General features: G+C 41.3%; 1 protein-coding gene across 4 annotated transcripts in view; it reads left to right on the top strand.

Moving 5' to 3' along the window:
* The first annotated feature begins 1501 nt into the window (after window positions 1-1501).
* The window catches only part of pcdh17 (protocadherin 17), a 62248-nt gene continuing 36068 nt past the window's right edge, over window positions 1502-27681 (top strand). For 2 of the 4 annotated variants that reach the window (XM_037751338.1, XM_037751333.1), the window contains exons 1-2: window positions 1502-2210; window positions 2988-5581. In XM_037751338.1, coding sequence (XP_037607266.1) covers window positions 3299-5581 — 2283 coding nt within the window. In that variant the 5' untranslated portion in view covers window positions 1502-2210; window positions 2988-3298. Of the gene's footprint in view, window positions 2211-2987; window positions 5792-27681 lie in introns of all 4 variants that reach the window. The other 2 variants (XM_037751325.1, XM_037751316.1) reach the window with 2 other exon arrangements.

Raw genomic sequence — 27681 nt, 5'->3', positions numbered from 1 at the left:
ATTGTGAAAGTATATTACTGAAAAAGATTATGTGTGATATTGTCACGTTGAATACCTGCTGTGATCATCGCTATAAATCTCTCATTATTTCCCAGGTACTTAACACTTTTAGTTACCTATAAATACATACCAATTAAAGATACTGTATCCAGGTACTGGTACAGGGGATTTATTTATACTATAAAACTTAAAATTGGAGTTCAAACATGTTCAAATGAAGAATGCCACTGGACACTGGAGTGGTACATAAAAACACACACAATCCAATCAGTCATAATCATAGACTGTAGTATAAGGCTATTTTTGGTCTGCTCCCATCTTACCTATGGACCTACATACTTCAAAAAAGTACGGGAAGTTACCGTCTTCGCTCCCAGGACTTAATCCTACTAACAGTCCCCAAAGTCCGTACTGAACTGGAGAAAAGGGCATTCAAGTATGTTGCTCCCTCTTCTTGGAATCAGATACAAAATGACCTGAAACTTGGAGAGCTGGTCTCACTGAAAGTCTTTAAAGTGCTTCTAAAAGATTTGGATACAGGCACATATGGCTGTAGATGTTTTGAATGTTGATGAATGTTTTGTAATACCTTATGATTCTGTAATTTGCTCTTTGTCTTCGTTTTCAATTGTTATGTTTGTTTTATGTCTGCAACTGTGGTGCTGCCTATCTTGGCCAGGACACTCTTGGAAAAGATATTTTTAATCTCAATGAGTTTTTACTCCTGGTTAAATAAAGGTTAAATAAAAAAAAATAAAATAATAAAAAATAAAAAAATAAAAAATCATCCTAAAGTTAACATTTTTAAGTAATTACAATTAGGCCTATATACTGTATATCTAAGCTTTTGCATTAGACTTAACATTTTGTCTCTCTGCTTTGAATATATTTAAATTCCAGAATAAAGGAATTCTCCACTGAATTAAAATCTTATTATCTGTTTCCTGACAAACGGAGCGTTTTAGACAGAGGGTAAATACAGGTAAATGCAGACAGACAGTATGAGGAAAATAAAGTGTTTTTTTAAACATTATAGCATGTAAACATATTCTATTAGAAACACAAAATACAAGTATGAACTTGAAAATGAGCACGATATGGGACCTTTAACATTTTGTCTCTCTGCTCTGAATACATTTAAATTCCAGAATAAAGATTAATTTCAGTTCATTACAATAAATTATTTTTTCCCACTGAATTCAAATCTCAGTCTGCTCTTTGACAAACGACCTAACTGAAATCCAGCCCTGACCCCTCCTTCAAGTCTCTTTGGCAGAGCTTTCCCAACTGCACGGTTCCTCCTCTTATTGTAAACAACAATGTGAGTGTGATATTTGAAAAAACACAGATGCACCACCGGTGAACTGCGAGCCACCAATCATTTGTAGTCTGTACCCAAAGCGGCTTTTGAATCCCCTCCTTCTCTTCCCCACCTCTTCAAATTCATTGGCTGCCAGAGGAGTAGCGACAATGTTTAATGCACCATGCGGTGTCCGGACTTCAGTCAGTGAGAGGAAGCCTTCTGTGCGCTTTAGGGCTGCGTTACGTGCGTAAAATACTAAAGAACGACTGTGCGTATTTATATATATATAGAAGAAAATCACCCTTTTGTTCCCTGACAGCTCCAGACAGACTTGTGGCAGGATGCAGGGTTGTTACTGACCACCTTTCTACGGCAGCTGTCTGTCTCTCTGTGTGTGTGTGGACTTTGACGGAGACGGGGACACGGAGGACAAGGACAAAAATGCCAGGACGCTGTTTCGGGACAAAAACACTGCTCGCCTTTTAAAAATCTATCCACTTTGGATCTACGTTACAGCACATCTGGATGTTTTAGTTGTCTCCTCATAGAGACTATATCTCCGAACAGTTTTTCCCTTTTTCCTGAACACACGGTGACTCACTGCAGGCATGAAGGCGAGCCGCTGAATCCTAATCAGACAGCGGAGAGGACTTCAGCTCATTGACATTACAGTCATACTTTTCTGGAGCACTTTTTTTTTTTTCATTTCCACTGCGCTGCACTGTAGCCGTGCAGCGCGTGCAGCAGCAGAGGAGGCTTGTGGCTTCTCCTCCTCCTGCACGGAGAAAGAGGAAAGAGGATACTGGTATAGGGATGAAACTCTCCCTTTTGAAACCTGCTGGAACTCACTGCTTTTTCTTATACACTTCTATTTTTTGGACTATTACGAGCACAGCAGTTTCTTTTGGTAAGTTTTTTTTTTCATCTTCTATATGTTCTTTAGGTCTCCTCTGCTGCGTAATTTCCCTCTGGAAGCACCACGTCTGTTGCTCATTTCCAAACGGGTTGTTATATCCCAATGCACGCGAATGCAACAGCTTCTTCTAAGGAAATCTTGCAGAGAGAGAGAGACACAGAGAGAGAGAAACAGAGGGCATTCAGTGGAGAGAATTACACGGCAGTGCTGAGACGTTGGCAGCTCATTTATGCATTTTTATAAGGCTCATTGTAAATATCCGGATTATGCGGATTTGTTAATGCGTGTATAAGAGGCTCATTTTTATACACACTTATTCAAATAGCCGCCACAATAGGCCATCTTCCGTTGCAGTGTTACCATATTATTATTATTAAAGTTGCCCTATTACTGTTTCAGTCAGCATTCTCCTAATGTGTGAAATGTGCCACAATAGGGTCAGGGTTGTGCATTGCCCATTAGAGATACATTATGAAACTGCATTCTGTTCTATAATGTAGTAAATAAGCTACAAGGAGAAGAAGCATTATGTCCTGTGTTTCTAGGCTGCGCCGAGTGTCTTCCCAAGGTTAACTAATTGACAAGCTTCCCCCATAATTGTGGAGATGAATTACACATGAGCCCTGTTTCATTTTTGGCTCAGCGGTCGATCTGGTTTCTTACAGGCAGAATGGCTATACCTTAGTCTTGTTTTTTATTTGGGTGACTATATTTGACACATATACGTTATAATAAATCTATATTTTTCTTTTCTGTTTTCCTTCGTAGGTGGTATGAGTGAACGCTTACAATGACTATTCTGTTTGGAGACTGGATCGCGATTATTGCTCAGATGAGTCTGGGCGCTCAGCTGAATATAAATTAGGTGTTCAGCACCACAGATTGCTGGAAGAGGCAGAGGAAAAGAGAGAGACCAAGAGCAAAGACAATCCACAAAGACAAATGCCAAGGCCTCACAGGATGAACAGAACTCTTTATTTGATCCCGAATAATAGAAACACCAAATTTGATCATAATATCAACAGGTCAAGAGAAGCGTAAATACAACACAGATTATAGCAGCTTTTACCGGAGTGGGGATGTATCTTTCTATTTTCTTTTTCCTCCTCTTATGGGCTCAAGCCCTGACATTGAAAAACTTGAATTACTCTGTCCCGGAGGAACAGGGTCCGGGGACAGTGATTGGGAACATTGCCAAAGATGCCAGACTCGGAATCGAACAGGTTGGGCCGGGACAGGGTAAGAAAGCCAACTTCAGGGTGCTGGAGAACTCGGCTCCGCATCTCATCGATGTGGACCCCCAAAGCGGACTGCTGTACACAAAGCAGCGCATCGACAGGGAAACCTTGTGCAAGAGAAACCCCAAGTGCCAGCTCTCCATGGAGGTGTTTGCCAATGACAAGGAGATCTGCATGATCAAAATAGATATTCAGGACATTAACGACAACTCGCCAGCTTTCCCCTCGGATCAGATTGACATTGACATTTCTGAAAATGCAGTGCCAGGGACACGCTTTCCTCTGACCAGCGCGCATGACCCAGATGCAGGGGAGAACGGCCTGAAAACCTATCAAATAACACGCGATGACTACAATCTCTTTTCCTTGGAGGTAAAAGCCCGTGGGGACGGGACTAAATTCCCAGAATTAGTTATTCAACGACCATTAGACCGAGAAGAGCGAAGCCATCACACCCTCATTTTGTCAGCCACAGATGGGGGGGAATATCCTAGGTCAGGTACCATGCAGATAAATGTTAAAGTTATTGATTCCAATGACAACAGCCCTGTGTTTGATCAGCCCTCATATGTTGTAGAAATACCTGAAAATTCAGCCCCTGGTAAAGTGCTGATCGATTTAAACGCCACCGATCCTGATGAGGGCAACAATGGACAAGTAGTCTATTCTTTTAGTGGCTATGCCCCCGAGAGAATCCGGGAGCTCTTTTCCATAGATTCCAGAACAGGGGTCATAAAGATTCAGGGCGAAATTGACTACGAAGAGAGCCCTGTTATTGAGATTGACATCCAGGCAAAGGATCTCGGTCCCAATCCAATCCCAGGCCATTGTAAAGTCACTGTTAAAGTGCTTGACAGGAATGATAACTGGCCGTCTATAGGCTTTGTGTCTGTGAGACAGGGTGCCATCAGCGAGGCAGCACCTCCAGGCACTGTCATTGCTCTGGTTCGTGTCACAGACAAGGACTCAGGCAGGAATGGGCAGCTTCAGTGCAGAGTGCTGGGTAGTGTCCCTTTTAAACTTGAGGAGAACTATGATAACTTCTATACTGTGGTGACAGACAGGCCCTTGGACAGAGAGGTACAGGATGAGTACAATGTCACCATCGTGGCCAAAGACAACGGCCTTCCTCCTCTAAACTCCACAAAATCCTTCACCGTAAAGATTCTGGATGAGAATGACAATGTTCCTCGCTTCACCAAGTCAGTTTACCTCCTTCAAATACCTGAGAACAACATCCCTGGGGAGTACCTCGGTTCAGTTCTGGCACATGATCCCGACCTTGGCCAGAATGGCACAGTGTACTATAGCATAATCAACTCCAATGTGAGTGGGGGTGATGTCAACACCTATGTTAATGTGAATGCTGCGAATGGAGCCATCTACGCTGTGAGATCTTTTAACTACGAGCAAATAAAGTATTTTGACTTTAAGGTTCTTGCTAGAGATGCAGGATCTCCACACCTGGAAAGCAACGCCACGGTGCGCATCAGTGTCCTAGACGTCAACGACAACATCCCTGTCATAGTTCTGCCCCTGCTCCTAAACGACACGGCTGAAATCCATGTGCCGCGCAATGTTGGCGTTGGCTACATTGTCACCACAGTGAGGGCGGTGGATAATGACTATGGTGAGAGTGGGAGGCTCACATATGAGATCTCAGATGGCAACGAGGAGCACCTCTTTGAGATTGATCCGGTGACTGGGGAGGTGCGAACATCCCACCCATTCTGGGACGACGTGAACCCCATTGTTGAGCTGATCATCCGAGTATCGGACCACGGCAAGCCAACTCTCACTGCTGCCGCCAGGCTCATGATCAAGGCCTCCAATGGACGTCCTCCTGATGGACTGCCGCGCACAAAGGACAATCAGAACTGGGACATGTCCCTGCCTCTCATTGTAACTCTAAGCATCATATCCATCATGCTTCTGGCTGCCATGGTGACCATAGCAATCAAGTGCAAACGAGAAAACAAGGAGATCCGCACCTATAATTGTCGCATTGCAGAGTACTCGCATCCTCAGCTGGGGAAAGGCAAGAAGAAGAAGATTAACAAGAACGACATCATGCTGGTGCAGAGCGAAGTGGAGGAGCGGGATGCCATGAATGTGATGAATGTGGTAAGCAGCCCTTCCTTGGCCACCTCTCCCATGTACTTTGACTACCAGACACGCCTGCCACTCAGCTCACCAAGGTCAGAGGTCATGTACCTCAAGCCCACTGCCAATAACCTCAGCGTGCCCCAAGGCCACGTGGGATGCCACACCAGCTTCACAGGCCCAGTCACCAGCACTACAGACACACCTACTAACCGCATGTCCATCATACAGGTAAGATAAATTGCACTCCTCTCCTTCACTGTTATGCCACCATTTTCACGTCACAACCATCATAAAGCCCCCCCCATTTCCTATATCAACATTTGCCCCTTTGTTTTTTTATAAAATGAAAGAAAAAGAAGATAAGGACAGGCAGAGGCAGAGAGGCCCAAGAGCATAGAGAGAGAAGAAGAAGGGAGGGAGGGGTGAGCATTAGAAGGATTAAACAGTCATTCGGGTGCTCTCATAGAACAGAGCCGGTGACATCGACACAAATCAGTTGTGCTTGAAATATGTCACGGCAGGCTTTTGAAATCAGTTTCCATGTAGAAATTTTTCATTAATCACTCAATCACTGTCGTTTCATTCCTGTGGAATAAAGAGTTTAGCCTGTGGCTGAGTTATAATCAGGTATGTGTTTTGTTTTTTTTAGGACCAATTCCATTTTATCCCACAGACCCTTGCATGTCTAAATCCGATAACTGGATTTATTGAAAATATACATAATTATGTATTCATTTTCATTTATGTCATTTAAATGCATATTCGATAGGGCCAAATACAATATACATACTGTAGGTAAGTGCACAACAATTATGCAATGCAATGTGTCACAGCATTTATAGCTACTGCTAATTTTAAATTCCTGTCCCTGTATAATACAGACTACAAAGTTAAACTATGTGTTACATTTAGTTGACTTTACAGGTAGAGCAATATGACTTGTCGACACACTCATATATGCAGTATATACACATACAGACACACATATATTCACATATACACCCGCCCCCCCTCCCCCCGTCCACAAAGAGTAACAGATGCATGTTTACTGTTTCAAGTGACTGTTTAACATCAAGTCAGTCATCAAATTCTACAGCTCCTCGTGGTTAATTCTAGCGATTTTAATTCCTAGAGATTAGCGGATTGTACTTATTTTCACAGCTACTTTATGCGTCTTTGTGTGGAGTACTTGGGTGTATAAGCCTCTAACGTGATAACTTCTCTGTGTCTTTGGCCTTAAGCCCATTAAAAGTCTGTCGTGTCAGACGAGGATTAAGGCCTGCTTAAGACAGTCGTATGTAATACTGGGGATAATGGGCAGCGGTAGCAAACCCTTTTTTCTGATGTTTACCTATTGTTCACATATAAAAAAGTATGTCCCTAATATATTTTGATAGAAATAATAAACAGACCTCAGTGAGTTTTATTATTAATGCATTCCGCCTATGGCCTTATACTATTTGGCACAATAGAGAATGACATTCCTTTCCGTTACATCCCGATGGACTGCAACTATTAGTCTCTCCATTAGGCTCTCTGCTGTCTTTTCTATCCCACTATTTGCTCTGGATGTGGATGTGACGATGACTGTGATCAGATGTGACGTGTTCCCACCAGGGAGGAAGGCCACTGTCTGTTGTTCCCACTCTCAGTCTCAGCCCTGCTTCTATTATGAGCCAGCTGCATAGGGCAAGGGTCAGCACAAAGACCGTTAAGGCTTCCTAATCAGAGGGACAAATTAATTGCTGGTCCATTCTGCAGGCTGTTTCTCTGTTAATGTAGTGGTGATGAATTATACCGTGTGAGGCTGTTGCACATCCATTTTGTGCACTTACTTTTTCTCTCCCCCTTCAGACTGTCAAAGGGAATACAAGCAGGAGCAGCAACAACACGTTCCTTAGTGTCTTGTTTACAGAGGGTCCCCTCGACGCATCAAGCGTGCAGGGTGCTCTATTGTATTATTCAACGGAAACCTGTGTAGAGGGATATGGCCTGAGGCATTAAGTTTCTTCAGAATCTGTACAGAAGCGTATCACTTTCCTCCCTCCTCCCCTGCCTCTGCCTCCTCTCTCCGTTGGTGTGGACAGTAAGTAACCTGAGTCAGAGGAGAGTGGCTATGGGAAAAATGTCAGGAAACAAAGACAGAATTCCCCTTCCATCGATCCCAAGGCCTCTCAGCCCATCTGTCACTACAGTTGCCACGGGAGGAGAGGCTAAATAGGAAAAATAAATAAAGAGATGGATAAAGCGGGAGAGCATATCGCCTGCTCAGTCACTTTCACAAGGGCACCTTAGTGCTGCTGTCTTCATCTGCATCTAGTGGGGCGACTGTAGCCGCCTGCAACTCCCAGTCTCTCTCCACACTACTGCTGCTGGCCTCTAATGATGTTTTATAGTGGTGCACTGGCAGACAGGCTGGGCTTGGTCTCTAGCAGGGAGAGGGGAATAATATGAACATATCAGCCGAGCTCTGCTGGCCTTATCATTGTCACCACCGTGCCAGCGCCCGGCCCAGTGGAGAGCTTCATTTCATTTCTAAAGAGAATTCCTGGGATAAGGAGATGGATGATACGTAATGATGCCTAATTCCGCTTAAGGCGTTGAAGGGAATTACTTAGTGTGGAATCAAGGTTAAAACCAATCCGCTGCAAAATTCCTCAATGCTCAGGAAGAAGGGATTTCAGTAAATTGCTCCAAAAAGAGGGAGCCTGCGCTGCGCCCACTCCGTCTTGAATACATTTTAGGATTTTTTGTCCCACATTATATTGAACTTCAGCAGCTGTGCTAGGCTGTGGCCCACTGACTGCTTCACATGTTTCTCCGCTGCTTTCTTCCCACCTTTTTCGGGGGGCTGCCCTCATTGTTACCAAACATCCAAAGACTCCTGTGTCATTACTTTTAAATGGCCCCATAATTTATCATATTGATTTGTTTTGATAAGTTTCGAGTGTAGTAATTTGATTCACCATGAAACTCTAATTAAACGGAATCCTGTCTCGGTGGGAGACCATCCATGTTAATAAGGTGCAGGTGGTACGGAGGCAAAGGGGGTCTGAAAGGCTATAAAAGCCGCCTTTAGGTGGCGGCATTCTGCCTTGTGTACGGTGGCATTGAGATGAGGGTGTCAAGGAGAAAAGGGGCTCTAGTCTCTGCTGACTTAACATTGTCACTTGTCACTTGGTAGGGAGGCTCCTGCAGCTCTAATGAAAAATGTCAGACATGAATATGTTACAAACACATGGAATATTTTTCTGGAATTACCTGCATGGCGCTATTTTGTTACACTTGTTCTAAATGGCAATCATTGAATTTACCAAGCACTTAATCCATGATGTAAAATGTGCACACAATTTTACTGCATATAAATGAGAAAATCAAGGCCGACTTCTCTTGTAACAAATCATAATAAACCAAGGTCTTTGGATGGATTCTAAAAATGACTGGCAGCATAAACAGTGAGTGAATTTAAAGAATGCTGAAAAAAAAGCAGCTAAGAGGTGCCACTGTGATCATTTAAGTGGCGCGTATACAATATAGGAGATAAAACGTTCGCTCCTTTGAATCTGTTTAGGTTGAGCATGTGCATGCCAACAATGTAGCTGGAGCAGATGTTGAAAATGGGTGCTTCCAGGAATGGTCTTGCTCTGCATAATTTAGGGAGATTGTGTGTGTGTGTGCGTTCGCGTGTGTGTGTGTGTGTGTGTGTGTGGGTGTAACGTCATTGTGCATTCTAGGCATGTGATTTAAGCCTTTAGCTGGCAGGCTCCGTGACAGAGCCCCTCTCTTTTATGAGCGGGACAATCTTGCATTTGTCCGAACCTTGAAACACCCTTCCTCCAAGGAACACACACACACACACACACACACAAGCTCATGCACATGCACACAAACACACAGATGCATATGTAACCGGGCTCGGGCTGTTTTTTAAGGATTCTACCGAAAAGTCTTATCAAAGCCTCCGCTGTATATTGTATTGAAATTGCTCCCACACTTCAGTGGCCACTGAGGCAATGAATAGAAAAGCGCTCTTTATTTCATTTCTCTCCCTCTCCCTTCATCTTCAGATAACTGCTTTCCTCTGGAGCTTTCTATGGAATGAGTTTGGTAAACCTGTATGTACTGGAGCCCGCTTACTGACAGGATTGAGCAGCTCAGCAACTAGATGCAGTTCGTCTCAACAGCCATTTATAGGACTGAGAGACAGTTCAAGAAGCTATTTGTAATTTGTGTGCTTTTGTCCCCCAGTTGAGCTTTTCTGGGCCACTAGGCCACATTTGTTTTATTTCAGCATGCCAGTGCATTAAAAGAAAATTATCAGCTCGCCTTAGGGTGTATCCTCATATTTCCTCAAATAAACCTGCTGCTACTGTACATAACACTACATGCTGAAAATTCTGAATTATTAATAGGCAGTTTTATTTTTCTTCATCTCCCCCAAGCTCATATGATAGATACAACTGAGAGGAAGTGCATGTAGACCACAGAATGTAGCTCTGGGGAAGAACAGTAAATTATGTTATCTCTGCACAACCAAAATATAGACATTTTGTCATTGAGTGTTTTGTTTATTAGCTGCCATTAGTGGTATTTCAGTTTGCAGAGGGGCTTGTTTCAGTACAGTATGTCTTGAAGCTGTAGCAGAAGTGTAACGCACAGCACAAAACAGCAGCTATATTTGCATCCTCTTTCATTAATAAATCATAACGTTTAACAAATCAGAGGGAGGCGGAAGATGTCACGATAAACATCAGAGGTCTCTGGCTACACATTTGTGAACATGGGGGGGAAGGAAGGGAGGGAGATGGGAAACAGAAGCTACTTACTTTCTGATAGAAGCCGAATTTGAGTATTAATTTCCTGGTTTGCAATGTGATGCAGCGCGAGAGAAAGCGGGGGGATCACTGTAGTAATATGCCAAGCAGCCAGTCCTTCTCTTTGAACACATCATTCTCAAGTTTTGGAAAGTGTGAGAAATTCTGTTCTGGTAATAATAAACACCACCAATGTGTTGATCTTTACCCTCACTTTTAATGTTTTCTTTGGCCACTATTTCCATGAAAAACATTAAACGAAGTAAGGCTGGAAATTCTTCAAAGATTTACAAAATTAAGAGTTCATTTGCAGAAATATATTACCCTGGAAATTTGTTTGAGATCGGAGGCATCTGTGGAAGTGAATGTTTTATTTATTGCAAGTTCTCAAAAATCCAAGTAACCCTGCTGAATAATTGAATATATACGTATGTCCACCACTAAACACAAGTTGCCCCTGTAACTTCTAACAAACTCTGGTAGAGTAAAAATGTAGACATAGATAGATAGATATATTATAATGGTTTTACTAGAACTCCTTTCAGCCAGCTGTTGTGCATTCATTTGGACACAGCACTTATCTCTGCTGCTTAATTTCATTATTTTAACAGACCTCCCAACCTGGCAACGCAGGGAAACAAAAGAGATTTGTTTCTTTTTTCAAGTGTAGAGAAAGAGACAGGATATGAGAACACAAGTTGACCTCTGTGATACAAGCCAGATTGGCCGGACACATTAAACCAATTTGCTAGGCTCAATAAGAAGCAGCCTATTGGAGATGACATGGCCACAATAGCAGATTGTCAGTGGACGTTCGCTCTCCAGTCATTGTGCGTTTGTGTGCGCAAGAGTGTGTTTGTGATAGAGGGGAAGTGGATGATCACAACTCACAATAATTCACTGACACCCGGAGCTTCAAAATATCATGTCATACTGTCATGTAATTTTGTTGAGTAGCAAGTGCCATTGTTTAGCTTTGTTGAGCTTCCTTAGACAGACTGGCATTTTAAGTGGTTTCAGATCAAGTCCTATCAGACTTAGTAATTACTTTTCTATTCTGTTCTAACAAGGCTACTGAGGGCCTGACTTGGGTATTTTGCCAGTCATTTGTGTTTGTCTATTTGTGTGCCGGTGTGTCTTGTTTTCTTGACCATGCTGATACTGCACGCTGCCCATATCTCTTTTGCATTTCAATTGCACACCTACACTAGATGGATCTGTGCATTTTGTATAATCCTTTTACTGTAGGGTGTTTTTTTTTTTTATATATATATATATGAATTACTCGAATGCACAGAATACTTTATAGAGAGGAAAAAGAAGATTGTGCCAAGATTTCTGTGCATGCACCCAGAAGGTTTTGAACTATTGGTGCTGATGGCGGTGCGCTCAAACAACTCCGGTACAAGGAGCCAACCTAGCATCAACAGAGGTCACGAAAACAAGAGAACAAAACATCACCTTCACAGTGGAGGAATCTAAGATTCAGCTGGCATGTCTGTGTGCGTGTGTATCTAAGTGCACGCGCACACACGCACCTGTATAAACCACCAGCTGTGCTCTGAAGCAGCGGTCTCGCTGGTTCCCTCAGATTGGAATAGGCTTCCCTGTTGGGGCCGCCTGCCCCCTGAGGGCTCTTAGATCCCTCCTGGGGTCTTAAGACTTAACGTTTTGACCAGCAGGGTGCTGGGGCTGCAGCTATATATAAATATATATATAGGAGTGACCTCCCGGTAATGTGCGCTGAGATGCACAGCACACAGAGGGCTACACCGGCGTACATGGCGTGGTGATGTATTCTTTGAACTGCCAGCAGCTGGGTCTCCTTGCTGTAAATCAAACACTTTCAAAGTCAAACAAAGTGGAACTCGCTCCGCTGTGTCTTGGCACCGGTCCAACCTGAGAGAGCTTTTATTCCTGCCACATCTTCCCTCACTGTGCCCCCCAGGCATGTGCTGTAGAAACAACACGCAGCTCAAAGAATGAGTTATGTGAATCTGTTCTCACCTTCTATCTCATTAGTATAAGAGAAATGATTTATCCCTTTCTCCCTGAATCTCTCTCTCCTTGTCCTTGCCTTCCACAGTTCAGCACTTCTTCAGCTTCATCAGTAATGTGATTAATTGATTGGAGGGATATACCATGAATACCGTCATCATTTTCTCTAATTTCACCTAACTACATGTCAAAACAAGACGCAGTAAAACGGCTTCTTCTCCCACGGCGTACAACCGCTGGAGTACATTGCAGTAATCCAGGAAACGACGGTTTGCTTTGCAATTTGAGGAGTATTTTTCTAAACGATGTAATCCTGCCAGTGTATGTTTGCATGTTTGTGTGTGTGTGAGAAGATCCGACACTCTAATAGGAGAGAGATCCCACTGTCTTCTCTGTTCCCGCTTATATCTGTAGCACAGTTTGAAATCTGACTCCCATGTCTAGAGCTCTGTGTGCGTCTGAGGGGAATTGACAGCCACTGTGTTTTGCAGTGGCTGTTATGTGTTTTGTGGCAACAGAGGCGAATGAGTCGGCACTCTCAGATGTTATTGCCTAAACAAAAGGCCCTCTAAGTGGCGGGCACACAAGATTTGTCATCAAACGTTTGACTGTGGCTGCTCTTCAGGGTAGCAGTGGCGACGCTGAGTGCTAATGGCGTATTGAAAATGGTATATTTGGCCGGTCGCATCTTTTTCCATTGTACTACACAGATGTACTCAATTGGCCCCTCACTGGGTTTATGTCTTTGAGAGAAATCTTTTTGGGGCCTTTAGCATTCAGATCAATTGCTGGTTTGCTCCGTTTCTTATTGATTTTTCCTCTGTTTGGTACTGAAATACTGTATTTCATTATCTATCGCTCTGAGCATTGTTTAGTTAAAAAAAAAAAAAAGAAGTGCTAGTGCTAGTGCTCACTCTCTCTCTTCCTCGCCTCCCCCCCGCTCTCGCTCTGACTCTCTTCCTTTTCGGATTCCCTTTCTTTCTCTCCGCTCTTGTCATCTCAGATAAGCGATGCAATTGCTCATGTTACTGACGACCCAAGCCAAATTCATAATGATGAGATTATCTTGTCAACAGTACAGAGTGTATATGTCTGCCGTATTGATTTGCGCGCAGTCTTAATAAATGAAGTACCACGATGGAAGCGTTGGCTCAATGATAACTTTGAACAGATCTTGCTATTTATACACTCTCAACGCTGCTGAGATGATGAATGGAACTTGTGTATTCTGCCCTTCTCTCTTTTCCCTTTTCCTCCTCTCTCCTCTCCTCTCCTCTACTCTCCTCTCTTCTCCCGACACATTGTTTGAAATGCGTCCTCTCTGAGGTCACGTTGACATGCTGAGTCGATGTACTCCCAGGTGGAGAGACATGGGTGCTGCTGCTGTGGGAGGTACCAATCACATCGACTACGGGGGAGGGAGAGCAAGGAGGAAAACATTAGCAGCTCCAGAGCTTGGGCCTGTGTGTGTCTTTAAATGACTGAGGTTTGAAGGGGGGTTTATCTGTGCATTTGAAGAGAAGGTCAGCAGGGTTTAGAGCTTGAGATTATGTGCGATTGTTTCTTCTGTGGGCTAGCTGATTAATGCTAAAGCTGGTCTGACAGATACTTAATGCACCATAGACGCACTTAAAAGAGACTCGGAGGAGCTGGCGTCTGACACTTTGACAACGGAGCATTATCCTAAAGCCTTTTCTGTCAGTTTTTATCCAGGTGTATGGACAGTATCCTTCCTGTCTTCTATTCCTCCTTTTCCCAGCCCCTCCTTTGCTCAGATAAACCTCTGACCTGATACATATACAGCAGATAGGTCACCTTGAAGGGAAACTACACATTGTCCATCTGCTGTGTGTGTGTGTGTGTGTGTGCATAGAGAGACAGAGAGGGAGAACCCAGGTGTGTGTGTATGTGCACTTGTGCATGTATTGATGTTAGACATACAATATGTGTGCTTGCATTCTGTGTGTCTGTGTTTGTGTGTTTATATATCTGCGTCTGGCCTTGGTTCTGGGCTTTGGGGAAATATCTCAAATCCTTTCATCCACGGAACGGCTCTTTCTCCGCCAATTCAAATGGAATAATTTTGTTCTTTTAATGTTTTTGTTCACGAGCCCTCAGCGTCTGTCTTGTTAACCCGCAAACTAGACCACACTTTGTGGATGGTGTGTTTCAACACTAAATTATAAAATGCTTGTTTCTTTTGTCAAATCTGATATAAATACCAGATGAGATGGCTTAATAATAGCAGTTTGAAAGCGTATTAAAGGTGTGCTTTTAGCAGCCTTAAAACAGATTGATGGCATACCATTTTCAGGTTGCAAGGCTGCAAACACGCTCTTACTGTAAATGATGAGTAGGCTTATTAATTTATTACTCTAAACACTGAAGGATACAGACTTTTGATAAATTTATTTTATGAATGCACTTTTGTATTGCAGTTTGTTGGATCATATTGTTTCATTCAGTGGTAATTTCTATATTATTTGTATGAATTTCATCATCTGAAGAGGGAAAATATAAATCTAACAGAAAAACATTTTCTTTTTCTTTAAGCTGAATTCATTTGCTTTTTTGCTAAGAGTTAGATGAGGAGATTTATACCACGCTCCACCATTCTGTCCAGTAATCTGAAGCCTTGCCAGCAGCTGGTTAGCATAGCTTCAGATTCAGACAACTTTATTCATCCAGAGAAGGGCAATTCATTTGCATCTTAACCCCGTCCATATACATAGCTTCAATACTCACGGGCAAGGATATAGAAGCAGCAGATCAACATACATTACATGGGTCAATACAATGGACAACGAGCAGCAGTAAATTAAATAAACCATTTTGCTGTAGTTCATATAAGCCAAGTTTAAAAGAAAAATGAAACAGTCATTTGATAATGACTATCGACACATACATACAGTATGTACGTATGTATGTATACATACGTACATACACACACTGCGTACATATGCATACACACACAGCATGGGCCACAAAGACTTCACTCAATTCACCTAAAATTATTACCGTTGACGTTTAGTAGCCTGATAGCAGAAGGAATGAAGGACTTAGAGTAGCGGTTTGTTCTACTAAGGGGCACATTATAGCGCCGGCCTGAGGGCATTACAGTAAATTTGCCGGACAGAACATGGTCAGATTGGCTGATAACTCCTTTTGCTTTTTTGGCCATCTGTTTCTCCCAGAGGGAGTGCAAGTCTCTTTGCTGGGCTCCAATTATCTTGGAGCAGACATTCCCAATGCCATTAAGGCTTTTCTTGTTCTTCTCAACCCACTGAACCAGCAAATAAATGAGAAAGTCTTTCAATGAATGATTGATTGATAAAAATGACATAAAATACTATCACAAACATGAACATTTTGAGTTGAGCTTCTACATTAACTGAATTCTTTGTTGTCCACGCTTGGCAACCGACTCTGCGTACGTCGAACACGAGTTGAGAGTTGAACACTGTTCCTAGATACAATTTAGACATCCACACCATGTATAATACTAGCTTTTGGTTTGTCCTTATTCTGCTTGAAATCAATGATTAATTCCTTAGATTTCAATACATAAAGGTCGAGGAGGTTATCATCACACCATTTAACAAAGGCATGTAAGGCACAACCACGGTCCAACTCTGAGCACTGAAGAAGAGACTATAGGGCGGTGTCATCAGCAAATTTCACAAGCTAGCTGTGAGAAGTTCTGCAGTTGTCTGTATACAAAACAAAAAGTAGGGATGACTGGACACAACCCTGGGATGAGCCCGTATTTGAGACCTTGATGCTGCACATCTGTCCATTTACCAAAACCTGCTGGATTCTGTTTGTTAGAGAATCTAAAAACAGCATCAAAAACTGAACAGGTAATTTTTCAAGGGTTTCTCAAGGTGCTTATACACTCTATTGAGAATGAAAAGTTTTACATCCTTCACACCTTTACAAGCTTGGGAAGCAAACTGCAAGGAGTCAAATTTGAGGGAAATGAGGGAAAAAAAAAACATACCTTTTAAAATCGTTTTCCAAATTTTTCATAACAAGGGATGTAAGCACAACAGGTCTAAACTCATTTAGTTCTTTGCGATTTTTTGATTTTGGCATAGGTATTATTGTGAAATTCGGCACACACCTTGAAGAGTTTAGTGAAGACCTGACTAAGCTGGTCAGCACAGTAGCGCAAAGTGCGCCCGCAGATGGCAGATGGCTTAACATAAAGACTGGAAACAGGTGGAAACAGCGAGTCTGGCTCTGTCTGCATTTAACAAAATCTGCCTACTAGCACCTCTAAAGCTCCCTAATTCATTTAATATATCATGTATGTTTAACCAAAACATGTCAAAACAGCATGTTGTGGTTTTATGGGAGATTATGTGTCAAACTATTTCTTGGCCAGAAGAAGTGATTTCCTGGAGTCGTCACCATGAGGTTCATATTTAGACATGATAGCCGCAACAATTTCCTCAACTAACCCTTGGAAAGAAAGCGAACAAGTGTATTCTGTACCAAACTGCCAAAACTATTGCTTTTGAAGGCAGAATGAGTAGGACTTGTCGATTTTAGGTTTGTAAACACAACATTCAAAGTTCGCCCCTCCTCCCCGGCTCAACGACACCAGAAGCCTTAGCCCACTGACCAAGGTTAACTTTAGGGTGCTCGCCAGCGGGTGTAAGCCAAGCCCAGATTCTCGTTTTCGATCGAGCTTTGTCTGCTTGGCGTTTTGCCTCGCTATGTGTGCGTTTTTCCGGCACTGTGTCCGCCATTTCCATAGCTTCCTCTTGGATGTGTACTTACGATAACCTGGTCGCTTTGTTTTTATAGAGGTTGACACCTAGAAACGTCCCGAACACAGCAAAATAAGAAAATACACGCAGAGGGCAGGGTCTCTGTAGATATTAGCCCTGTCCTTTAAAAATTACGTTCACATACAACAAAACTGCATTTTGAATTAGTTTCAAGGGAAAAGTGTTTTGTCTCGGATTTGTTTTTTACGTATCACAAATACATTTGTAACGATAGTGTATGGAAGTATAGGGAGGAGGTCAGGGTGGTGGGTGGGTCAAACAAACACAGGACTTCCACCCAGGAGACTGCTGTTCGTGTCCCGTGTGAAACAAAAATTCAGCGTTAACTTATCTTAATTTACATCTGTAGCTTAATAACGTAACAAACGTAGTCATTTTAAGCCAAATCGTGATGTTTTTTTTACTAAACCTAACCAAGTCATTTTGTTGCATTTTATGTTTTGTTTTGTTTCAATTTCCGACGTTAATCACATGTTTAAAACTGTGACCGTGATCCGGGAGAAAATACATCTCCCTTGAAACATAATTGAGAATGCATTTTAGTTGTATGGGAATGTAATTTTGTAGGAGACATGGTTGTGCAGATACAGATACCGCCACACACTTCTAGTGGGTCAAAAGTAATGATTGAGAGGGATTATTTGTGTATGAGTCTATACAATGTTTTTTTTTTTAGGAAAATACTACTCATTCTGCCTTCAGGTGTTGTTATACGCTTCTTGCTCAGTATTATATATGTACAGTACAAGGAGCCTGTTACCTCTGTAACAGCTTTGGATTTTTGGGCTGAGTAGGCTTTGGATTAATGAGGGTGAAGCAAGGTCAGTGCTGACTCAAGACATCAGTTAACGGCAGAGCTGTTGTAACTATTGATGAGCAAGAACTGAATGATTAGTAGCTTACACACCAAGATTATATACTGCGCCCTCTCCTTTCTTTGTACTGCTTTCCTCACAGTTTCAACAGGGTATAAATAATTCAACATCAAGTAAAGTCCTCTGTCTCCCACTCCTATTTCACTTTTTTTCCAAAGATTTTCTTTTATCAATAATCATAAGACTGGTCCCAGCTGTAAGCTGCCCAGACCAGCTGGTTAAATGTGTCCACACAAAATGAATCAAGTAGTGAGGGAAAACAACACTGCTATTTTAGGAGAGCTGGCAAACTGCTGTGCTAGGTGTTTTTATGTGTTGGAATATATGCCAAAAGCTACATTTATCATTTACTCCTGGGGTTAAACTGCTGTAGATGTAAAAAAGTCATCAATTTATTCTTTTAGTACCCTTTTCTCCTGGTATATTTGCAGACTATGTTTTTCACATTCCTGCACCTCAGCTGGAAGCCAGATGTGCTGTGATGGACACTAGAAAGGCCAGAGAGGCCCTCTTTTCGTGGAGATATGTGTGTGAACATTACAGCATTTCATGAAAAGAACATGCATGGTTTCATGTTAATGCATGATCAGTGCATGGCTGGTTGCCAATTGGTCAGAATGATGGTAACTTTGAATAAGTTAAGTAAGTTGACCAATGGAAAGGGTTTTCTTTGTCTTGGAGAAAAGTATATAACCTGTGTATTATCTTCCTTCGAGGAGACATTCCTGTTTGACTTCTGGTGCCATGTGTTTTAAGTGTTACAGTTCTCTATGACACTACCACAGATGTTGATTGTGTTAATAGGAGTACAAACGTGCCGTCTTGTGTCGCCCTTCCTCTTCAGAGAAAATTATTCTCTGAGATGGCAGCTGAGACTGGCTGCTGAATTGTTGTCAGTGCTGTAGTATTTTTAAAAGATAATGGGGGAAGGAACTGCAGACATACAAAAGTAATATCGCAGAAGATAATTGCAAACAGAACCGGGCCTGTAATACTTGAGTAATATTAGAATGAGGAGTGCGTCTTGCCCTTTTCAACTGGAGACCAAAAAACAGTTTTTTTTGGGGAAGATGGAGATGGGGTCACAACCTCTTCCAGACTAGACTTTTGTCTAGTCTAGTAGACTGTGATTAAGAATGTGTTTTTTCATTTCATGTTTTGGTCTGGTGTATTGTTGACTGTCAATGCCTGAACAGGCTGCCTCATTATATTACAATGCACACAGGTGTGACTGCACCTCATAATAATGGCTCACACAATCTCAGAGACCAGTTAATTCATGTATTTATGTGTCATTAAATACACATGTGTGCTGTGCGCCACTGTGGCCCACCTGTGGATATAATTATTCTTAATTATTTGTGTTACTTATTTTTATTTTATGTAGACGTTTGATTGAGAAACATGTGAAGATATTATTGAAAAAAAATATATATTACAAAGATCCAAGTGAAAATCAGATTAGAAAGATGTAATATGCATCAGAAAAACTCCTCAACATGGTTAGGAGATATGGCAAAATTGACCTGTTATCCACTGCCACCCCTTATTTAGATATATTTGGAACTGGTGGAGATTGGCAAAGTTAAGCTCACGAGGCCATGAGCACCACATCTGTAGCTTACTACTTGTTGCAAATCCAAAACTGTTGTATAACAGCATTAAAACAAACATCTTAACTAGGGCTGTCAAAAATAACGCAATAATAGCGCGTTAGCGCAAATTAGTTTTAACGCCACTAATTTCTTTAACACATTAATAAAATCGATCTTTCGGAGATTGTAGCGGGCTCATTTTTAAAGCTAGAGTGAAGTTACTGATATCAAATGAAACTAGAATCATCAACATAAGGATTACATTGATACCATCTATGTCATATAACGCTCCAGACTTCCACCAAATTTTGGCCAGGAAAAACTGGCATGACCATTTTCAAAGCAGTCCCTTGACCTCTGACCTCTGACCTCTGAAGATATGTGAATGAAAATGGGTTCTATGGGTACCCACGAGTCTCCCCTTTACAAACATGCCCACTTTATGATAATCACATGCAGTTTGGGGCAAGTCATAGTCAAGTCAGCACACTGACAGCTGTTGTTGCCTGTTGGGCTACAGTTTGCCATGTTATGATTTGAGCATATTTGTTATGCTAAATGCAGTACCTGTGAGGGTTTCTGGACAATATCTGTCATTGTTTTGTGTTGTTAATTGATTTCCAATAATAAATATATACACACATTTGCATAAAGCAAGCTTATCTGCCCACTTCCATGTTGATAAGAGTATTAAATACTTGACAAATTTTCCTTTAAAGTACATTTTGAACAGATAAAAAATATGTGATTAATTTGCGATTAATCACAATTAATCATGGACAATCATGCGATTAATTGCATTTAAACATATGAATTGATTGACAGTCCTAATCTTAACCACTGGATGTCACAAGCATAGTGAAACAATAACATTTTTGACGTGGTTTGGGGGATTGCATATACCCATTAGATCATTTGTATTCTCTTTCCACCCAGATGAGAATATGCTTAAATCTGATTAAGATCTTTTGTAAAAAAAAATAAAAATAATGAGACTTATATTCTGTCGCAAAGATATGTGTTCCTCGACTGAAACACTTGAATTCATAATCATTTAATTTCAAACTACAGACCCATTGTAAAAGGGTCACAGTCAAATTGGTTTTATTTACTTTCATTTAGTGAAAAAAAGATTCAGTTTGCTCTAGTAGAGCCTGTTTGTAATCTTTACCCGAGGGGATGTTGGTCAACATCATAACGGTTTATGGGAAATGCTGTCCTTTTCAGTTAGATAGGGATGATTCATTCAATAACAGCTTAATCAGTCCATTAATAAATCAATTACATGCATATATTTTTTTGTAATTTGTGGTAAACAGATTATTCTGTATTACTATATGCTTATTAAGACAAGCCTTCTGAGCCATTTTGTTAATGCAGGATTTAGTTTAGCCCATCATTTGATTTTTCATGCATCATAAAATAGGCTAGACTGTAAGATCTCCAGCACCTGTAATGGTATGTGTGTGTGTGGACTATGTAAGTGAGAGAGAAAAACCTGTTCAAGGCTATGCACACTCTCAGGAGACTTGCATTTTATTATTTTCTGCGTGAGTTGATTTTCAAGATGATAATGAAAGGTTTAAGAATAGAGTTTTCTTGACCATCTCTCAGACTCGTTTGGTAGAGTTTTCTTTTCAGGCTCTTTTAAAAGTGATTTAGTCTAAAAAATGTAATGGCAGACATTACTACAAAGATGAATGTACTCTTAGCACCCCCCAAAAAAAGCTATCCCACTTGTACATAAGGGAACTACCTTAGAAATTTGACCAAAGTAGTCATTTGTAGACCGAAGAGAAAATTATATCCACGCTTGCTCAGGCTCTTCCTCAAAGGGAATAATAAAGTAGCAGTAACCGCACAGGTTGAAGGAAATCAGCTTTGAAGTAGTGTCTCGTCTCTCTTGATGAAAAGAGGCAAGCACAACCACCTCGGCCCTCCCTCTGCCCTGCGCATCCCTTCTTTTCTGTCTTTGCTCTTCACCTATCGATGATTTCAGCCCCCTACTCAGTGTGAGGTTTGAATGTCAACTCTTTCATTTGCGTGCCTTTTCCTCACTACATGAAGTGGTTTTGTTAAGACTGAGGATGATAAACAAAAAAAGAACAGTTGTGCCACTAAAACAACTTGATGCTTTCCACTGGGCTCCTAATAGGCATCTCTAATGACACTGGATGGTCAACCAAAATAATAGGCAATCAATGTGAGTGGTTGCATATTAATTATGAATATTGTGTCTTTGCTGGTGAGCAGTGAATATGCAAGGGAGAGGTTATGCTTTTGATACTATAAAAGCCTCCAAAGTGCTACTTAGCCTTATTTAATGAAGGAGCCCCATTCCACACCAAATGAACATGAACACAAAAAAATAAAAAGCAATGTGGTTATGTTATGAATTATGGCAAACCATGATTAACAAGATGAGACTATTGAGTTGGATTAGAGCTGCCTGAGTCACCAGCTTCGTAATAAACCAGCAATTCTTGCAAAAAAACCCCCACAGTAGTTCTACAAGAAACACTGTCACAATATGTCAACACAGCGGCAACTCTAACACATGCAGATGTGTGCTGCTTTATTCAGCTGGAGTTGTGTTAGATTTGTGGCACTAAAGTCGAGTTCAGTACAATTAGAGATGGGGAGAGACTTGGCGGTAAGAGATACTTTAAATGACTGATCACTAGGGGTGGGACAAATAATCAATATATTCTGATATAGTCTCTAGTGATATATCATTACGCTGGCACTATTTTCACGTTACTGAGGTACAGTATGTCCTTCCTTTCCATAAAAAAAACTTGAAACCTTTTCATAATGCCAGAAATTGTACATGCATCAAGTCCATTTAGGGTCATCAGTCACATGGAGTGTCAGCTCACTCATTCATGTGACAGTTATGGTTACCTGCCATCCTGTGACAAACATTGTGGTACAGAGGAAAATCAACATGGCTTATGCAGGTGACTCACTGTAGCAAATCATTCTGCACAAAACCCTGCAGCAAGGGCTTTTTCATCCTCTGTTGTTGGCTGACCAGCGAAGAGAATATGAAGTCAGTCAAGACTGCAAATGGGCTTCATACCTCATAGATACCAAGCAACAGGAGATGATGTATGCTGCAGCTCAACATATTCGGATAACGAGGGCTGTATACACAACATTCACAGTTGAATACGCAGCGTGGTTTTGGGGTCAGGGTCCAGTATGTTTTTCGGTACAGCTGGGAAGAAAAACCCACAGCATTTCTTTTAATTTATTTTTGAAAACACTAAACATTGGCCCATGGGCATTAAATCCTGCTGTCAGTAAAAGTAAAATAAATTGATAGATCTAAGATCTACAGCTGAAAACAAGCAGAACTGAAAGAGTTCAGTAAAAGCTGTATGGTTTAGATGTACTGTAGGTGTGAATGCTCATTTACTGGTGATTCTCTGCACTGCAAAATGAAACTTTTTATAGTCTTTTTCTTAACTTTATCCAGAGCACGCATGCTTGATTTCAGCTGCGCCTCATGTCATTTATACAGCTGCACTTGTTCACACTGGGGAGATGCCAGTTTAAGTACTATTTTGTACCTTTGCCCACAGCACCGCTCATCAGGGCACCTTGGGGAAAGCTCATTTTTCTTTTTAGTTTGTTATTCATTTGTTGGAAGAATTGGTGCACAGGTTGCCCTCTTTGTACCTGTTTTACCACATATTTCTCTGCAGGATAATTTAGCAAATAGTGTACAAATTACATAGCAGAAATACAAATGACAAAAAATTTGCTATGTATATTAATCCTCTAAATGAATCGACTAAGTGAGACAAATGGCTTTTTTAGGTATTTTTGGTGGAAGACAAAAAAGTACATTACACCAGCAAAATGACAAAAATGGATGTTCTTTTCCCACAGAGAAACCACTTCCTCCTAATATGAATATGGAGAAGGCATTCTAAAATACTATGACTACATAAACAATCCTATCTATGTCACGTTCAGATACGAACTTGTCTTCATTAGGGATGTACCGATACCGATGCTGGATCAGATATTGGGCCGATATTGACTCAAATAGCTGGATTGGTTATCGGTGACAATGGGGCCGATCTATTCAATTCAATTATGTTTATATACTATATACATTATATACTGGAATTTTAATTCCTGTTTAAGTTTTGACCAAAGGCTTACAGTTGAATTGGAATTTTGAAGATTTTTTACCAAGTTGCTGGTGCACAATGTATTATTTTAATAAAAAATAACAATTAAATAAATTTGTATCTATGTATTTATTTGTTACATTTTGTTTTACAAAATTAGTAAAGCAATGTTTAACTCAAGCCTGATGTTGCTTTACACATAAAATAATGATCCCAATCACTTCCACACATTGAGGCATACAGCTTATTAATTATACACTGGTATCAGATCGGTTCTCGGTATAAAAGCCCAGGTATCGGTATCGGGACTGAAAAAGTCGGATCAATGCATCCCTAGTCCTCATAAGTGTAAGATATCTTCTGTTAAAGTCTCATTTATGATTAGGTACTGTCTAGAATCATCAGCGAGGTGTCCATCTGGACTGATAAAACCTCACTGTGGTTGAGAACTGTCTAGTCTCCATTTACTGGCACCGGCGGCACTTCCTTACTTCTCAGAAATTCATTTGGACCTGACCTCTTGTAAGTTATTTGGAAGATAGTGGAAGATATTTAGCAGGCAGTCGACTGTGATGGCTTTAAGTTCACTTAAGCCCATTGATTGATTGCTCTGTTATCTCCAGGAAGATGTATAGGACCAGCTAATTAGATTTGATCACTTACAATTGCTACTCAGCCACTAGGTAATCAATGCAGTCTAATTATTGTCTAGTTCCTCCGCCCCTTTTCCCTTACTTCCTTTATCATCCTCTCACTTTGCTCACTTTTCTTCTGTTTTCCTCTTTTAGTTCCTGCATTTGCGGCACCCACCTTCACCAGTGTGTATACTTTCCTCTGAGCTCAGTGTCTCTTTGTTTTATCCTTTATACAACCTTCCCTCCCATTTGGCTGTTGCTGAGCTGCTTTGACAGCTTTCCAAGAGGAATAAACTAGAGTTCCCGTAATGCAACACACACATACACAACAGAGACTCAGTTTATCAAATTAAAAACTGCAGTCCAGATCTTTTTAGCTTACTGACAAGGTTATGGTGGATCTGGAACCGCTCACACCTTCTGACACACGCGTACACACAGAGAGTACTTCGTGTGCTTTTGGAAGACAGTAAAGGACAAATGCATGTATCATACCTAGCAGGGAAGGTAGAGGGAGGGGAGGTACTCTCGTTCCTGTGAATAAAAGAGAGCTGTCCAATGATGTGTGAAAGAGAAGCTGCAATTTGTCCTCTTTCACAACATCCCCTACCTAAGATATCAAACACTCATGTACACACAACACACAAACATAGCCCGGTAGAAACTACCGGTGCCCCAAAATGCACCAACAAGGCCTGAGAGCAGAATAGCACTCCAATATGCTCGTCCCATTTGTCTCAATCGGCCTGCTGTCTGCTCGGTCAATCTTAGGGTCTCAATGGGAATACAGAATAGAGTGCAGCTTTTTACACTTACTCAGCCTCACTGTACTCAGTATCTCTCTGACCTTTGTGGCCTTGCTGCCTGGACTTGATACAACATATCATTCAGTACACCCCGACAATGAGGTTTTGCAATCCTCATCCACACTACCAATGAAACTAACCTCTGCTGATATCGACACAAAATGCGTTCACCCAGAACCGCTGGATTTATCTCGTGTTGAATAGGTTCGGTGCGTCTCTGAACCTTTAAGGTCAAAGTCTCATATTTTAGGTCCGTAAGCAAGTCAGATTTTAAAACCTTACGGGCCAAATATACAGAAGCTGCAGTTTGGGTCCATTCAATTTAGGTCAGTTTAGTTCAGCTCAATTCAATTCACTTTAGCTCAATTCAGTTCAGTTCATTTCGAGAAGTCCCACAAGGGGAAATTAGAAGGCAAGAAGTGCAAGCATGCAACATGAAATACTCAATGATTCTTGCGGTGCTAAATGAATTTATGTACTGTATAATTCAGTGTCTAATAATGATAATAAAACTGCTGGACATGTAGCCCGTATGTATCATTCCCCCTCAAATTATCCTGTATTCATTGTGGGCTCTGACTGGCTAAGTACAAGGCAGCCCATACTGGCCGTTATCGATCCATTAATTGGAAAGTGGCCCATTGTAGTGAAAGGGCTGGGCAGTTATAGACAGACAGGAAGAGATGGAGGCTTAAGATCAGCCTGGACTCTAATTGGCAGGAAAGAGGTTTCTATGAAGTGGCGTAATGTGCTTTTTATTGGCTTGTAGGGGTGGTGGGCGGTAGATGGATGTAGAGCACACGCTGCTTAAGTGCGACAGGCATGTTTTTTTCTTTTTGTTAAGAAGTCGTGAATACCATGCTGTGGGATTCAGCAGTGTATTCCCATTTAACACACTATGCAAGTACAGTAGACCATTGCCATTTCAGGTTGATGTCATCAATGTGAAACACTACAGTGGGTGGAAAAAGATACACTTTTTACGCTACTGTAATATGCAAAAAAATGTTCTGTGCACATTATATCATTTGGATATTCGCTCTATGTGCGCAGGTGTGTAAAGTAAATTAAATCCTATAACAATCAAGCAAAACCTTCTTCTCTTAATGTCCTTTCATTATGATCAGATGCAGTGCCCACAGAGCTGAGCTGATTGAAAAGTATGTCCAAGGACGAGTCCCTGGTCATAAAAGTACAGAAGGGGCACATTATTATTACAAAGACTTCCATTTCCCATTTTTTGAGAAACTCAGGCTGTTACCATTTCAATGCCAAACAATTTCATACATCCATTCTTCTCGTACTCCGTGGTCAGATTCCAGCCTTTGATATATTCTGTGGGTGTTTTCTTTTAATCCTGGCGAAGGCTGAGGTGGAATAGAGTGTTTAGGTAGAGATAAAGGTGTTGGCAAAAGCATGGAAGGTCAAAGTACTGAGGTGGCCTGTCTGACCTTCACACACCCTTTCTCATACCGAGCCACCGCAGAGCGCGGATGACATTGAAATACTCTATCGACTGTGAGTCAAGCTGTGCATGTGAAAAAGCCTGGCACACGGAGACATTACTCACTAAACGTGACATTTTACTGCTATCAATTCAGGACAGAGAGTTGTGCACTACATCGGGTAATTATTTGTGTTACTGTGATGAATACCACTACAACGGTATGAAAGCTATTTTTTCTTGAAGCCAATTGTTTCCACCCTTTCTACCTCTACCCAACAGGGACGTTGACATATTCCTGGAATAATTTTAACAAAATATAAACACATTAGTTTCTTTCATTATTAGTAAGGTTGACAGGCACTTCTGTAAATGCCAGAAAGAAACTAGGATCTTTGTGACCTTTTAGACCAATCGGCATGATTAAAAACCCTCATATACCGTACGTTGATATGATTAACAAGAGAGGGAGAGAGACAGTACTTTCCAGTGCCAATGTGATTGATCCAGTCTGTAATGCACTGCTGCATACAGTGCTGAGGATTGAGGAGTGTTTGTGCAGTTTATGCTGTAGGCTTTGTACCAGCATCCCTTTATACTGATGTATTTTGTCATACATGCCACACTGTTTCTTTGTGCGACTGTATATGTAAGACTTAACGATGTTTCTGTGCACAAGCGTGTACAGTATGTGTGTTTTTTCTATCGATCCACATAGCATGGAGCCCCCCTGTGTATGATCACGTAGACCCATATCGAATTCAACACATACAAGCCCCAGTTCCTCACAAACAATTTCTCGAGAAAAAAAAAAAAGTGTTCAGAGAGTCGACAGATTCTCGCAGAAATGTTGTGAAAGGAACTAACAAATTGCACATTAATTTTATGTACAAACGGTGGTGTAATTTGGTTACTGGATGTTTTCGCTGACACATTTTCTATGCTCATCAAGGCTATTGTCCTGGCAGTTATTGATCACGTCTGCCAGATTTGATGTTCAGCTCTGCGGT

Source organism: Sebastes umbrosus, chromosome 2 (genome assembly GCF_015220745.1).
Source record: "Sebastes umbrosus isolate fSebUmb1 chromosome 2, fSebUmb1.pri, whole genome shotgun sequence".
Taxonomy (NCBI): Eukaryota; Metazoa; Chordata; class Actinopteri; order Perciformes; family Sebastidae; genus Sebastes; species Sebastes umbrosus.
The sequence above is the reverse complement of the archived record's forward strand: the minus strand, read 5'-3'. Positions and strand labels throughout refer to the sequence as shown.